The sequence below is a fragment of the Ciconia boyciana genome, chromosome 1, assembly GCF_034638445.1.
Source record: "Ciconia boyciana chromosome 1, ASM3463844v1, whole genome shotgun sequence".
NCBI classification, from domain to species: Eukaryota; Metazoa; Chordata; class Aves; order Ciconiiformes; family Ciconiidae; genus Ciconia; species Ciconia boyciana.
This window is the reverse complement of record NC_132934.1, coordinates 71,724,245-71,739,148: the sequence shown is the minus strand read 5'-3', so window position 1 is coordinate 71,739,148 and position 14,904 is coordinate 71,724,245. Positions and strand designations below refer to the sequence as shown.

Sequence of the window (14,904 nt, the reverse complement as noted above, 5' to 3'; positions counted from 1 at the left end):
ATACCTGTAACTTAAGCTGGTCTACTCAGTTGTACTCAAAAAAAGACAAGCATGCCGGGTGCAGACAGGAGAGATATGCAAGAGAAGCTGCTTTTGTACCACACGGCTGATAAGGAGCAAAGACTGTTACCTGGGAGAAGCAACCATGCTGGAAACCTATCTCAATCTGAGAAGAAGCTCCAAGAGGCTATTTGTGTGCTGCTGGTGGAGCTGTGTGAGCGATTCACATTCTTTGGCATTGTCTGCAACATGATCCTCTTCTGCACTGTCAAACTTGGCTATCGCAACTACCAGGCAGCTATTGTCAATATGTGCTTTGTAGGCACCTCCATGTTGACGCCAGTACTGGCTGGCTGGCTTGCCCAATGCCTTGTGGGGAGGATCAAGCTTGTGTGCATCTGCATGTTTCTACACTTCCTAGGTAGGTGACACCCTGGTGACCATTTCATATTTTAGTAATTCTGTTGCAGAAATCCATTATTGAGCATTGTGTTTGAAATCTAATAATTTTCTCCAACCTCGTGGCCACCTTCTCTAACAGCTAATTACTTAATTTCTCCTCTACAAAATGCACTGTGGTATTTTTGCCTATGTACGTTTTGTGAGGCAGTGCTTTGAACAAGACTAAGGAACATTTTCATGTGCATCTTGTGGATAGTTGGTGGACAAACTTGACTCCTCTAAAGTGGCTTAGCTATTCAGAACACGGATGCTCAGCTCTTAAAACTGGTCCCTTTAACAAGCATCTACAGTTATTAGCATTTGGGGCAAATGCAAAGCTTTAGTCAGAGAGATAGTTTGAGAGGGAATTTGGAAACTGTTTCCCCACTGTTGGTAATAAGATTTTATTGTAGGTAAAGGTATATGACTTGTATTTGGGCAAGAGGGAAAGATGTATTTAAGCACATACCAGCATGAGCAAACTACCTTAAATAGAGAGGCTGTATCCTAATACCTGTATTGAGAGCCTGCTTTCTGTTAGCACATTCTGAATCTTGCCCACATGTTATTCTGGAGATCTTTTACATAAAAACACTGTTCAAACTAATATAACTGTTCTGTAGCAATTAGTGCATCTCACAGCTGGTGGTTATTCTGTCAACTTAAACCAAGCAGATAGAAATATGTTTTACTTGGGCCAGTTGTTGAGTGTAAACAAGTCTGATTTCTGCAATAGCTAGCCACGTTGTTATTTAGACATGCAACAAAGTAAGGAAAAAATCAGAGTCATTCCTGAAACATTCTTGAGCTGATTGCAAAACCATTGTGCAAGCAGCCTGGAAAAATGATTGCTATTATGTTCCACTGTTTCTCCAATGGACTTCTGGTTTGGAGTCTCCTTCTGCCACTTGTCCTTTCAATGCATATCTTAAAGTCGAAGACTGGTGACACAAACAGAATTTTATGTATTTGGGTATTGTTTTAACCAGAACTTTTTTTTTTGAGATAGATCATTAAACATTCCTGACGTATTAGGGTTTGATGCACAGTCGTAGTCTTAGTCATGGCTAATGTTGGTTTTGTTGACACATCAATATATTTTCAGTTTAGTCTCCAACTATAACTTGTAGAATCTGTAGCTGATTAAATCTGAAAGACTTGCTTTGCAGAATAGAGGTGGTAAATGCAATTCATGGCAGTAATTCTATAGGTAAAGTTTCTGCATGTATTTTCCATGAAGCTGCAGCAGAAAAAAAAAAATTTCCACAAAAGTTTTGAGAATTTATTTATTAAATTATGATTCTCATTACAATTCTGGGGTTTAGAGAAGATGCAAAAAAGGCTACGCTCCACCATGGGGTGGTTTGGGGTTTTTTTGTTGTTGATCAGTCGTTCATTAGGTGAAGTTACGTGTTTTAACTGGTGCCCTCTGGCAAGTGGAGAGCTACTGCCCTCTATGCGCAGGCAATGGGGAAGGGCAGTGAGAGGAGCTGTGTTTCCAGAGTGAACTCTTCAGTTGATTGAAGAACCTGAATCCCTACAAGCATTTCAGAGGAAGGTTGCTCTCTTGGAGGCCCTTAGTGGTCTTGCTTTACTATATATAGCAACTTCCAAAAAGGTTCTGCCTCTCTACAGAATTAAGACTCTCCCTCTTTGCCCTCCTCTGTTGTGTATCTTTGATTTTTTTTTCATCTGTCTTTTCAACATAAATGCTTAAAAAAAAAGCTTATTCATCAGTCTGATTCTAATCCATTTCAAATGACAACTTTCTTTCCATTTCCAGGCACAGCCCTATTACCTGTTGTGGCATTCCCCTTTGAAGATATTTACATTGACAGACGACATATTCTTCATACGCTAACCAAAAGGGAGCAGAAAATAGTATTCTACTTTGCACTACTCACAGCTAGTCTGGGAATAGGAGGCATAAGAGCTATAGTTTGTCCGTTAAGTGCATACAACCTTGAGGACTGTGGACCGAAGGAACTTCTTTCTTTTTTCAACTGGTTAGTAACTTAATGTCAGCTAAATATCTATTGGGAATGATAGAGCATTGCCTTGAAATTCACTGCTGACTTACAAGGCAGATTCCACAAATGGTGGGTGTCATGTTTTGTTTTTAACTGCAAAACATTTAGATTTTGGAAGACTTTCCAAGAATTTCTGTAAAAACTTCTCCTAAATTTTTCCTTTTGCTAGGACCAGTAGGTGATAATCTATTTTGGCCTCCTACAGAAGTCTTCAGTCAGAATTAGTATGAACTGATTTGCCCAAATGCTCATAGACTTGATAGCCTAGTTGCTGTTAGAACAACATATTCCATTTGGTTTTCTACCTTTAGCGTGGCTATCTCTTTAGGATATTTTGCTGTTACTCCCTAACTAACAGTGGCAAAATTTAATGATATATTAGAACTTACATCAGAGTAAATATTTAGCAATGACAGGCAGCATTAGAGTCTGCTAATTTGTTGAAACTAGGGATTGCTAGTAGTCTCTAACTGCTAAGCTCAGTGGTAGGGATCTGCTGTATTGTTTCAGCTCTGTTGCTGTGAAGTTTTGGCATCAGATAAAACACTTGACACTTGTGTATCGGTTTGAATATTTTAAAGTTTTTAAGAAAACTTTGAGTAGAAATTGCTCCTAAAATGGGTCTTAAAATTCCATATTTGTTCATATTAACTATTTGTGTCTCTCAGTGTGTCAGAGAGGTCATTTTTTATGATATGTTTGCCTTCATTTACCGCTTCTGTAGCACTGTACAGAGTGGAGTGCTACGTAAATTCACCTGTACCTTCTGGTTAAACTGTCGAGTAAGGATCAAAGAAGTTACAGTGGGAACCTCCAGATTCCTGCTTTGAGGCAGGGTGAAATAAGTACTAAACTGCCCTCTTCTCTCTTTTTTTTCCCTGTACATGCACAGTTATTAAAATTAAAACTGAGCACATTTGCATATTGACAATGCAGTGCTGAAGAATCAATGAAGATCTTAGTGAATCAGCTCTCTCTTTCTTTGGAAATGGCTTTCCTGGCTAGTCTTTTTTCCTCCAATTATGTTTATATCAAAGAGTTTTGAATTGAATCCAAACTTCAATGAATAAGGCAGCTTTAGCAAAGGTGGATGAGACTGTTTAGTTCCTTAGAGCAGATTCTGCCTCCTTGACCTGCGCATAGGAAAGAAGAAAAAAAAATCCTGCCTTTTTACTCTATTCTTAGTTTTAATCCTTAATTAGCAACATCATTTTGATTAAATAAGACTCTGGGGGATTAAGACTGGAGAGCAATCAGTTGTTCTGAAAGATAGCTCTGGAGAATTTATTGTACTGTGGTCTTAGCCATTCAGAATTGTGTTTAATCAAAGTGACATTTCTCACTGTTGATTACAAAGGAGACATTATACGAATAAAAAGTTCCTTGGGGGGAATCCAAATGGGTCAGTTCTTGGGACTTCGGAAGTATCAAGAAAAGCACATGTGCGATTAAAAAAAATTTAATAATTTTTGCAGTGGCATCCAACGAGGGGTTATTTGATTGCAATCTCAAGATTTAAAAAATGGGGGCTTCATTCTTAGCATTCTTAATCTCATTAAAACCTCTCAGAATATAATCCTTTTCTCTTGGTAGGTGACAAGCACCTACCAAGGTGCTTTTTGGTAAAATTCAAGGTTTGAATTTTAAAATAATATAAAATGAGATGGTTGCATACTCTTGGTGAGTGAGAGTCTGTGTTCTTAGCCAAGTTCTATGTAAACAATCAGAATTATTGGGTTAAAGATTGGGTTAAAAGACCTTGTAATTACCTGTTGTCTAATTTATTCCTTGAAGAAGATTCCCCCTTCTCTCTCTTCCCCCTTCTCTCTCTTCCCCCTTCTCTCTCTTCCCCCTTCGTAATTTTTCTTTCCCTATACTGCAGATCAGTTTCTGCTGTTATCCTGGACACACTTTATTTTGACTTTTAAAAATGTTTTTCTCCCCCTTTGGGTTTTTTTTCTCCCCACTTTGTTTTTGCAGAGAACTCCATAGTGATTCTGAAAAAATGTACCTCCTCCTACAAAGCTATAGTACAGAAACATATATACTTGGATACTGGTCCATACATGGAATATCTGGGTCTCAGTTTGGATAAATCAAAACTTAAATTGTGAGAACTAGGCATGCTTAAAAAATAAAAGCAAATAATATGTCAAGTGATCAGAAATCTACTAAGTCTTCAAAATTAATTCAAAAAGTGACAAAAGGTCAATTTTAGAATATTTTCATATATTTCATGTGATCTCAGGTTGTTTCATTCAGCAGGTTCATCTCAATTATTACACTAAGTACAAACTTTTTGAACACTGTATAAACATAAACAATACTTCTAAATAAGAAGTCACGTGGCTGTGACTTCTTTAAAATCACAATGAGTACATTTCTGTAAAATGCTATAACAAGTTTATTAGGTTTTTATGGGCGTGCCACAACAACATTTAGGTTTGTATCTGGACTGCATTCTTGAAATGAACCTCCGAAGCTGGCATTTGGCTCTCATTGTGAGGAGACCTCAGAGTGCTGAAGCTCCAGGAACGAGCTGTTCCCTGTGAAGTTGGACATGATATTCAGTTTGACATAGTTAACTAATTCAGCTGTGCCCTACTGGGATCTCTGAGACACTTTATGTAATGCAAGTCCAAATATTGCAATATTAGATAGCTGTGGTAGAGAGCTAGCAAGATGTGTTTCTGTTTGTGTGGGTTCTGATCTGCTGCTGTCAGTATGGTGTGAGCAAATCCCAAAATTCTGATGTGTGCATTGAGGTTAGTTTATCTTTCTTGTTTGGTCCACAGGGACTGTGAAAACACGTTGGTTTGTTTTTTTCTTCTCATTTCTGCAAGAGGACAGGAGCTTTACATTTCAGTCTTACAGTACTTTGCTATACAGTGGTGAAAACCAAAAGCACTCTCCTGTACTCAGGGGTTTTCTTTGGAGGTTCCTACTTTCAGTGAAACAGTCATAGAGTCATGAAGACTGTCAGGACTTCAGGTAGCCCAGGCACACTTCTTCAGAAAGTTTGGAAAACAGCCACTGAAACATCCAACTTAAAAATTGTCAGTTAGGAATCATTTCAAAAATTCTACATAAGTTCTAGCTGAACCAGTTGTGTAACTGTATTTTTTTAAAAAGCTTTAGTCGAACAGGGGTCAACATGTCTATGTACAAAATCCTTCCAACTATACCGTCATCACAGAATAACAGAATTCCAAAGTGCCTAGAGACTGCTTTCAGCAGAGGGGAAAAGCCCATGATTCTGATAAGTATCATCTGAAAAAGTAAATTACTTAAAGGAAATTAATTGGATATTTGGATATTAAAATATCCAAACAGTAATTGCTTTGGAACCTCAGACATGTTTTGGTGTGACTTCAGAGAAATGTGTGAAGCAGGAGAGCTTACTGCTGTGCATGTCCTTGCTGGTTCCAGGAGAGCTGCTGTTGTGTGGCTCTCGGCAGCACTGAGTTTGCCCTGATGGAGTACGTCATTTTTCTCCTGCCACTTGCCCTGGGTCCTGTGAGGCAAGCTGCATAAGCATGTTCCCATGCCTACTGCTGCAGATGACTGCAGCAGTAGGCATCCTGTGGTCATCTCCCATCCCTTAGCAGGGTGAGAGAGTGTTGTCTTTGTAACTGAACAGACCTGAGTAGCATTATCAAGGTCCATGCTTCTGACATGATAAAGGTTTTGCTTTCTTGGCACTAGCTAGATGAGATGTAATGGGCAATGTCAGAACAAGTGGAAGGAGTACAGCAGGCACTTCAATACTGTAACTTGCAATATGACTGTGTTTTTTCTTGGCAATTATGGCAGGCCACCTAGAAGTCATTTTAAATTAATGAAATGGGGTTAAGGAAGTCTCCTAGGTGTCAAGAGAGACTTGCAACCCCCTCTTAGGATTTTCAGCTCAAAACATCTTGCTGTGATTGCTGATACAGGGAGCTGCAATGGTAGGCAGATACCTCACTCCTGCCCTACCCGCTCATTTGCAGTTAAGGAGGGATCAAGCTGGAAAGTTTGGGATTTGGATTGTTGAGGGGTAACTGCTCTTCTACAACATGTTAAGATTTTTCTTTTATTGTTGAGAAGGTAATTCTAGATGAATTAGGAGACATAAATACTCAAGTCCAAATAGCATACATGAGGCAGAAGTGGCACCAGACAAGAAAGCAAGCTTTGCTTCCTCAAGCAATATGTATTAAGCTGTATAATTATGTATCAATGTATATTTCACCTTTAAATGAAACCATTTTGCTAAGGTTCCAGCAAAGGTGAAGGAATCTCCTCTTGCCGGTGCTTACAAAATGTAATCTGTGATATATTGAGGTAGTACTACTCCATTATTAATCCCTCTTCTTTGTTTAAAATACAGGTGTCTTCAAAGCCAACTTGGAACTTGAAAGTTTAGTCAAAGTTAAAATTCTTAACTTAAAATTTCAAAGGCTAAGTCTGCAAGCCAGAGTCAAATCTGAAGCAAAAATTGCTGAATGACTGACTCTGACTCTTCAAATGAAGTACCATACTGATCCTTGTATTTTTGGAAACTGTGACTCCACAAAGCAGGTCCTCCCTAAATCTGATCCTTCTACTCTGAGATGCTGAATATTCATCGAGGCTGCTCTGTAGCCTCAACTCCTGTTTTGTGTGAGAGTTATGTTTTAAGGGAAACCTTGGTTAAAGCTCTGCTGAAAGCAAAAGACAACACAAGTGGCCTGAAAAACAGTGTAAGGAGAGCACCTTAGAATTTAAAAGAACTTAGAGGAGTTATAACTGAAACACTTGTAATTGTGAATGGTAGAGTAAAAATTGGTCAGTCATGTTGTGAGAAGAGGGCTATGCAATAGAAGAATAAGCAGTACATTTTGTTTCACTTGAATAAATGGCTATACAGTTAACTAACTTCTTGAAAAAGCAGAATTTATAAGAACTCATGATTTAATGTGTTATGTAGGAGTCAGAATCCAAGGAAAAAAGTGTGGTGACAATATACTCCTAACTGTGCAGATATAAACATGTTTGCGAGGATAAAGAAAGTAAGTAGTTATCCTTTTGCATCCTATCAGGGAAGTGCATTGGTTTGGCATTTTTTTACTTTTTGGGGTTGCCTTTTGCTATCCTTGTAATTCCTTAAAGCATATTTATTGTGCTATTGTCAGGGGTTCCAAACTGCAGTAGGCCCATCACTAGTGGTATGCCATCTGCTTCCAAGAATATGCGATTTTCATTTGAATATCTTCTGTGCATAGGAAGGGCTTAGCACTTACTTGGGAAGCACCTCTACTGCCAAAGGCAGTCTCAGAGCAAATTATGTTGGGGAACCTCTTTATCAAGATGTTTCCAGAAGCCAACAAAAATTCAAGCTGAGCCTTGCAACTAATGGTAAAGTCATCCCTTCTGAGAAATCAAATTCTAGTATTTCTTAAACAAGGGATGGTGGCATTAAGACATTTATCTCTTAAGCTTAAAGTATGTGATTTAATGATACTGCATACACAAAACTTATGTGTTCAGATATTAAATGTGTAAATGGTAAATGTTGATGCATTTAATTAGTCTGATCCACAAGAATATTTCCAGTACTAGATTGATAATTTGTTCAGCTCTACTGCCTTGGTACAGTTACTTTAATCATAAACCTCTTGGAGCTGAGACATCCAAGTGAAGTTTGATGTTAATTGCTGTGTCAATGTGTGCATGGTACCGATGCTGTCTATGCTTACTATACTTACCATGCCTTTAATGTAATGTTTTAATCTTCTGTAAAGACCTTATATTATTCAGTCTCTCCACTCTTCTCTCTTTTGTCTGTGTGTACTAGGTTTTATTGGCTGATTAACTTAAATTCAGCAGTTGTCTTTGTCAGCATTTCTTATATCCAGCAGTCTGTGGCCAGGAACCTTGGTTTTCTTATCCCCTTTGTGTCCGTGCTTATGGCTATGATCACAATTCACATGGTGCGTGGTGAAATGATTTACAAACCCAAAACAGGTAAGAGGCAACTATATCTTGGGAAATATCTTTAGAGATTATTTTCACAGAAGAGACCAACTTGCATATGTAAACAAGTTCTTCCACAACACTGCCCTGTTTGGTTGGAGATACTTGAGTTTTAGCTCTACAAGGTCTATGTGTAAGAGGCAATATCCATCCTCTGTAAACATAGACCTGGTGATTCTGGATAAGCTGAAAAAGTGGAAAGCAGTCTGGTAAACTTATGTACATTTTCTGTCACGTCAAGCCGTGTTGAAGCATTTGCTTGTGCAGAAAGAGGTATCATATGCATGCTGCTGGTGGATTTTATTTTATCATGTTTGGTTCAACCTATGCCCAATGTGTTTTGGTCAGTTGAAGCAGACTGACCTGTGCTAAGGCACCAAGCACACTTGTGTTTTCTCTCTTAAGTGTGCTCCATTGCTTTGCCTGAACTTTCACCTCAGCAGCCAAGCAGTGTGGCTAGTCGGCTAAACAGGAATATGCACTAGTAGCGAAGTTGTTATATAATGCCTTTATCTTGCAGAATGTCTGATGCTTACTGTTATTTCAATGTGCTTGCTTATACAACATCAAGTGTTTTTACACATTTGAAAATAACTAGAAATACTGAATAACTCTAAATAGTTCCTGACTGTGCTGACTGTGGAGATATTTTAAAACAGAAGAAGTTCTTACACTTCTGTGACCTCACTAGTTAGTACATGAGCTCTTCAAAATCCATTGATGGCAACTACCCCTCACCACTGACCAAGCACAGAAATGTCAGTGGAGCCTAGGTGACTTGAATAAGGGTGTAAGTGCCCAAACCTTGCTATTCTTTTTTTCAATAAAACCCAGAAACTGAAAGCAAGTTGTTATTTCAGTCTTTTTGTTATAAATATAATCTAAGCAAAAACTTATTAGGAGTGAGGGAATGAATGCATAAATCAAGTGCCTGGGAATATCATAGTGAGGATGTCACTAGAGAGGTTTTTTCAAAACAAGTAGAGCCAAAGAAATGCGTCCCCTCCACAATGCTCCAAAAAGGTCATGATGATATGCAACTGAGGCCTGCAAAGACTAGCATCAAATTAGCCACCATTCTCTCGCTAAGAAGCTAGCTGTCTGCCTCACTGGGGCTCACTACAGGTTTTACAACCTGAGAAGGTAAAAAGTTTCATTAGTATCCACCCCTGAGCTGGACCATTTCATATGGACTAAATCTGTAGTTTATCATCTAACTAGTTTAATTCTAAGTGGAATAACATAAATTTGTGGATTATGTCTATCTTGGCCATCAACAAAACTAAAGAATTTTTTTTAATCAAATGTTTTTCCCTTTGAGTGTTGTTTGATTTATCATATATTTTCCAAGTCTTTGCAGAATGGCAATCTCTACAGTAATATCTGCAAAGTTTTTTATCTCCTTGGTCAAAAGAAAAGATAATATACCTTGTACCTTCCAGTGAGATGATGAAATGGGAAATTCTTCAGAAGTGTAATTCAAATCCATAGGTGACCTTACATGATTTTTATATATGCTGCTTTTTTTTTATTTTAAGATAACTCTTCAAATACGGATCATGCATTCAATTATGTTTAGCTGTCAAGCATGGACTTAATTTGCATTTCTTCCCACTGCTATAATTTTGAGGACTGGCAGGTGACCAGAGATGAGGAAAAAATGTCTATCTACCATCTAGGGTGCAATGTAGGCTTTTTATTGTAATTAAGTAGCATAGATATTCATGATTAGATCAAGGTCAAAGTAGCAGAACATTACAGCCAAGGACTGAAGTATAAAGGAGAAGGGAAATTGCCTTCTGGAAGTTGCAGTTTAATATCTATATAGATAGATTTTACTTTTTTTAAGAAAACATTAGAAATACAAGTATAGAGTATATGATGTTGATCTACACAATGTGTACTGGTATAAATATTTATGCTTTTAAACATGCCTCTTGCTAGCTGATCAGATTTGTAATCTCAATAATTCACCACTATGAAGTTCTGTGGGGTTTACTTGTTTTCTTTTAAAGAAAGGGTGAGACACTTATTCTAACTACATCATTGGCAAAATCCTCTTGATATTGATTAGGTCTGTTTGTCATTCAAGTTGATTTTGGAACTACAACTTCAAGCAGCTTTATCTTCCCAGTTTACTAGATCTTATAATCTGCTGGAATTCCATGCTGAGAAACACAATATAGTATAAATAATATAGTTGTCTGTTTTGCCTCATACAAAATAATGTTTCCTAGGTAGTTGGTGGAAATTACATTAAAGAGGGCTTCAGCTGATCCATTAGTATTTGTCAGGATTTGTTGTCCATTTTAGTCTTTTTTTCAACAATAGTAAGAAAGAAGAGTCTGCTCAACATCTTCTGTTCCAAATGAAAGGAGATGGCCCTGCCTACCTTCAAGACTAGGTCAGATAAACCAGGACACAGCCATGTTGTCACTCTGTTTTAGCTGCCTTCTAGTCTTGTCATGAGGTACTCTGCGCATCTTCTGATTTCAACACTGACTGGGTTCAAACCCTTGTAGAACAGTAATAACACCACTTTACTGCTTTTAATTCATTCTTTGTGAATGTCCAACCTCTAGTGTATGGCAAAGCAAAAGATTATCACTTCTCTGACCTAAAACATGTAATTACTAGCTCTGCCAATGAGTTGAGCTGATACTGAGTTTTCTGCTATCTTTTTTTACTTCAGAAAATAACTCTGCTTTGACAAGAGCCCCAAGTCCCACTTGTTCTCTGGTTAGCTTCTTAGTCAAGTTACTCTGGAAGTCTGCATATTTTTCTTTTAGTTTTCTGATTTGGTCTTGAAATAGTCTAGATCCTAAACTTAAACGTCACTTACAATGAGTGGTAAGAACACCTGCCTAGTACAGTCATACAGAACAATAAAAACAGTACCAACTCTCTGTGTTTGCAAGCTTTGATATGCTCTCTCTTTCAGATCTTATTCAACAGTGCCAACAGTCTACAGGTTAATGCTAAACAGAATTTTAAACGTTAGTTATCTAATAAAATTCCCTTTCTTAGTACTCTAGAGCAAGTGCTTCCAGTAGGTGTCAATGGATATTTCTAGAAAATAATTTCCATACCAGAGATAGTAGGGAGACATCTTTCCCTCTCCCATCTTCTTAGTTCACTGTAGCTTTTGGAAAGTATTTATTTATAGATACCCCAGTTATTGTAGTGCTTCAACACTCTCAGAAAAGCAGAGAAGTGCTGTAACCCCTGTTTGTGTGGATCAGCAACTTACCAAAGGTAAATTAATCTGTGTTCCTAAGCCTGAAGCTAACAGTTTTATCCTTGTTTTAGTTCCATTGCCTCTGAGTCTGACAACCAAGTTAGCAATTCCTGAACCTAGTAACCAATGGTCAAGTTTTAACATGCCAAATACTAGACTGGGAACTTCTGTCCCACCAGATGCTACCTGGAAGTCCTGAGATAATATTTCTGGCTTTGAAATGCATCCATGAAAATTCTCTTATCTCATCAGCCCTCTTCTGAGCTCCTTTTCCTTTTCACTTCACTACTACCCTTCCTTGCTGGGCTTCAGCAGATATGCGATATTTCATTACTGTCTTGAATTAAAAACTAACCTCATTCAATCAATAGAAAGCAAAAGCAAAGCAAAGTAGTACTTTGCCTGCTTCAACCACAGCAACAAATTGTGGTGTGTTAAATAACTGGTAGCAAAAGGCACTTTTCTCTGTGGATGTTGGGCTGGATTCCTTTTGTAACAATTAGGTTGTGAACCAACTGGCTTCCAAAAAGGAATGTTTTGGAACAAATCCAGACTGTTATTGCCTTCCCCCTCCCCAAAAAGACAATAAAGGTGAATATATCAGGTTGTATTTTCCCTCCCAAAGTGATTTGTCTTGTCTTGTTTGTTTTGGCAGCATGTAAAAGCATACCAATGTCTCTGATTGTTTGCAGACAGTTCCCTGCTGACGACTTTTGGGGTAATTGCTAGTGCACTGAAAATGTGCTGCGTGCGATATCGCTACTTTAGCGGAGGCATGACAAACTGGCTAGATCACGCCAAGGAAAACTATGGTGGTCAGTACAGTGAGACTCAGGTGGAAAGCACAAAGTCTCTTGCCAGGCTCTTCCCGTTGTTTGCTTTCCAAATTCTATACAGAACGTGTATTATGCAGGTGGGTACACAGCTTTTAAACAAAAATCTTGAAAAATACTGACGTGTTTACTACTATGTTTCTAGATATGCGTTTTTTTAACTGTTGCCTTACTAGCAGAGCAACCTTGCAGAGTAGTTTGTTACCTGAGAATATACCTTGTTACATCCTCTCTTTTCATCAAATAAGTAAAATCAACTTTATCAAGACTCGTGAAGGAGCTTGTGTGACTGCTTCCTACTTATTTCTCTGAACCCTTACTGGCTGAAACATCTAGTGTTAAGAGTCCCATGTTCCTCACACTGCCATGTTACAGTTATCAGAGACTCAGGCTCAGCATTCTTTTGAAAAAATCTGATTTTCCAATTTCTTAAATGTTCACTTACATTTTTGGGAGAAAATCTTTAGAAAATCTTTATTTGCTCTTTTGGTTGCATATTGCTCCTACTGTTTTGGCGGGATTATGTGGGTAGTGTACCTACACTGGAAATGGGTGATTTTCCATTTGTGGAAAGAAACAGTCCTTTCACAGCCTCTCTATCAGGCTACATGGTTCTTTCCGCTTCTGAGTGTGTGTATGTCATATAAATGTAAATGTGTCAAGAAGCTACTTAAGCTGACATGATTCCTTCAGATTCATTTCTGTCTGGATGATCCTGGCTAAGCAGGAGTTTGAGGTAGCTTACCCCTTGGCAACTGGCATAGCAAATTTATGAGCTGGCTTGGAAATTAATTTTTCCTTATTGGTGTTAAAATGCTGCTTAAGGAAATTCTTACAAATATGTACTGTATAATGCTTTATTGACACTCCCTCTTGCCATCATTCTACATTCCCATCCATCTGCTTCATTCTTTCTCCTCTTCCCTCCCCGTCCCCCCAAAAGCACAAAAAATCCAAGCAAACACAAACCCCCCACCCTAAACCAACAAATGCACACATATGGCCGAGCCTATGCATTAATGACCAGATGGAAATGAACCAGATATTGTTAATTGGACTTGTAATAATCAGGTATATATCTAGAAAAAAGTACTTGTGCTGCTGAAACAGAAGACTTTTATTCCTTTGGCAGAAATCCCAATAAGTTTAAGGCTCTTTCTTAGACTAGGCAATAAGTCAGTATCTTTTTTGTAAAGATTAACGGTATTTTCTCCATATTATTAAGTTAACATCTTTCAGTGCCTGTGATTCATGTTGATGATATTTTAATTCCTATTAAGAAGTCAATTCTGATTTGCAATAGGCAGTAGAAAGAAGGAACCAACAAAATTTGTCTCAGTTCTGATTTTTTCATAGTTCTGTTGCCATTTATTCACCCTTTTACAATTTGTATCTTCTTTTGGAGGTGGAATGTAGGTAAAAAATATTTTTATTAAGAGCTAGCATTTGAGTAATTCTTTAGCACTGAACAGACTCCTAGTGAGTAGGGTTGACTATAACCATTGATGAGAAACCCTAGAGCTCAGTTACTAACTATACATTAATTTTCAGACAGCTATAAAGCAGTAGTATTATACCTGGATTTGGCATTGCCAGTCATGTTGAAGAGCCATGCAGAATACTTCAGGAATCCAGAACTCTCTAAAAACAGAAGTAAAGAAACCAGTTCTACATGGTTTCTTTGTAGCTCTGTCATGACTGTAATCTGTGAATTGCTCGAGTTACCTCTCTTTCCTTTCCCATCAGTCTGTAAAATGGAGTGGATTATAACTCCCAGCTGCACATGAAATTGCAATGCTTAGTTAATCAAGCATCTTAAAAAAAAAAATCAAAAAAACCCAAAAACAAACAAATAATCACACACACAAAAAAAAACCCACCCTGAAAAATCTGTTGGTAGAAGCCATTGTGGTTTGTTTGGGTTTGGTTGGTTGTTTTGTTTTTAAATAAACTCAACGGATCTTCTGTAGAGCCTCACACAAGCAGGAGAAATTATTTGCTCTTGAAGTGAGAGACAGTCTTACAAATCTACTTGATTTAATACACTGATGATTGTCATTGGTGGGTTGCTCATCTGATTATTTGTTTTCTTCTGTTTTCAATTCCCAGAAGTAAAAGGAAGTCCTTTATATAGCTGCTATGGCTGTGAGTCACACTAAACTGATTCTAAGACTGTGGCCAAATCTTCCTTCCCTGTAGCTTTTAAAGCCGTGTGCTGGCAAGAGTGTCTTAAAAATTACTCCCACCTTGAGTGTACAATCGGAAATTCAAAATAACTGCATCTTGCTATTCTAAAATTCTGTTCTGTTAAGCACTGTCTATGAAGAAGTAGTGACTAAAGTATTAAGCAGAACAATTGAGTATA

The 14,904-nt window shown here is 37.9% G+C and overlaps 1 protein-coding gene across 1 annotated transcript in view; it reads left to right on the top strand.

Annotated features, from left to right (window-relative positions):
* The first annotated feature begins 51 nt into the window (after window positions 1–51).
* The window catches only part of SLC15A5 (solute carrier family 15 member 5), a 35,123-nt gene continuing 20,270 nt past the window's right edge, over window positions 52–14,904 (top strand). The window contains exons 1-4 of the mRNA XM_072879210.1: window positions 52–421; window positions 2,225–2,447; window positions 8,290–8,459; window positions 12,399–12,619. Coding sequence (XP_072735311.1) covers window positions 52–421; window positions 2,225–2,447; window positions 8,290–8,459; window positions 12,399–12,619 — 984 coding nt within the window. The remainder of the gene's footprint in view (window positions 422–2,224; window positions 2,448–8,289; window positions 8,460–12,398; window positions 12,620–14,904) is intronic.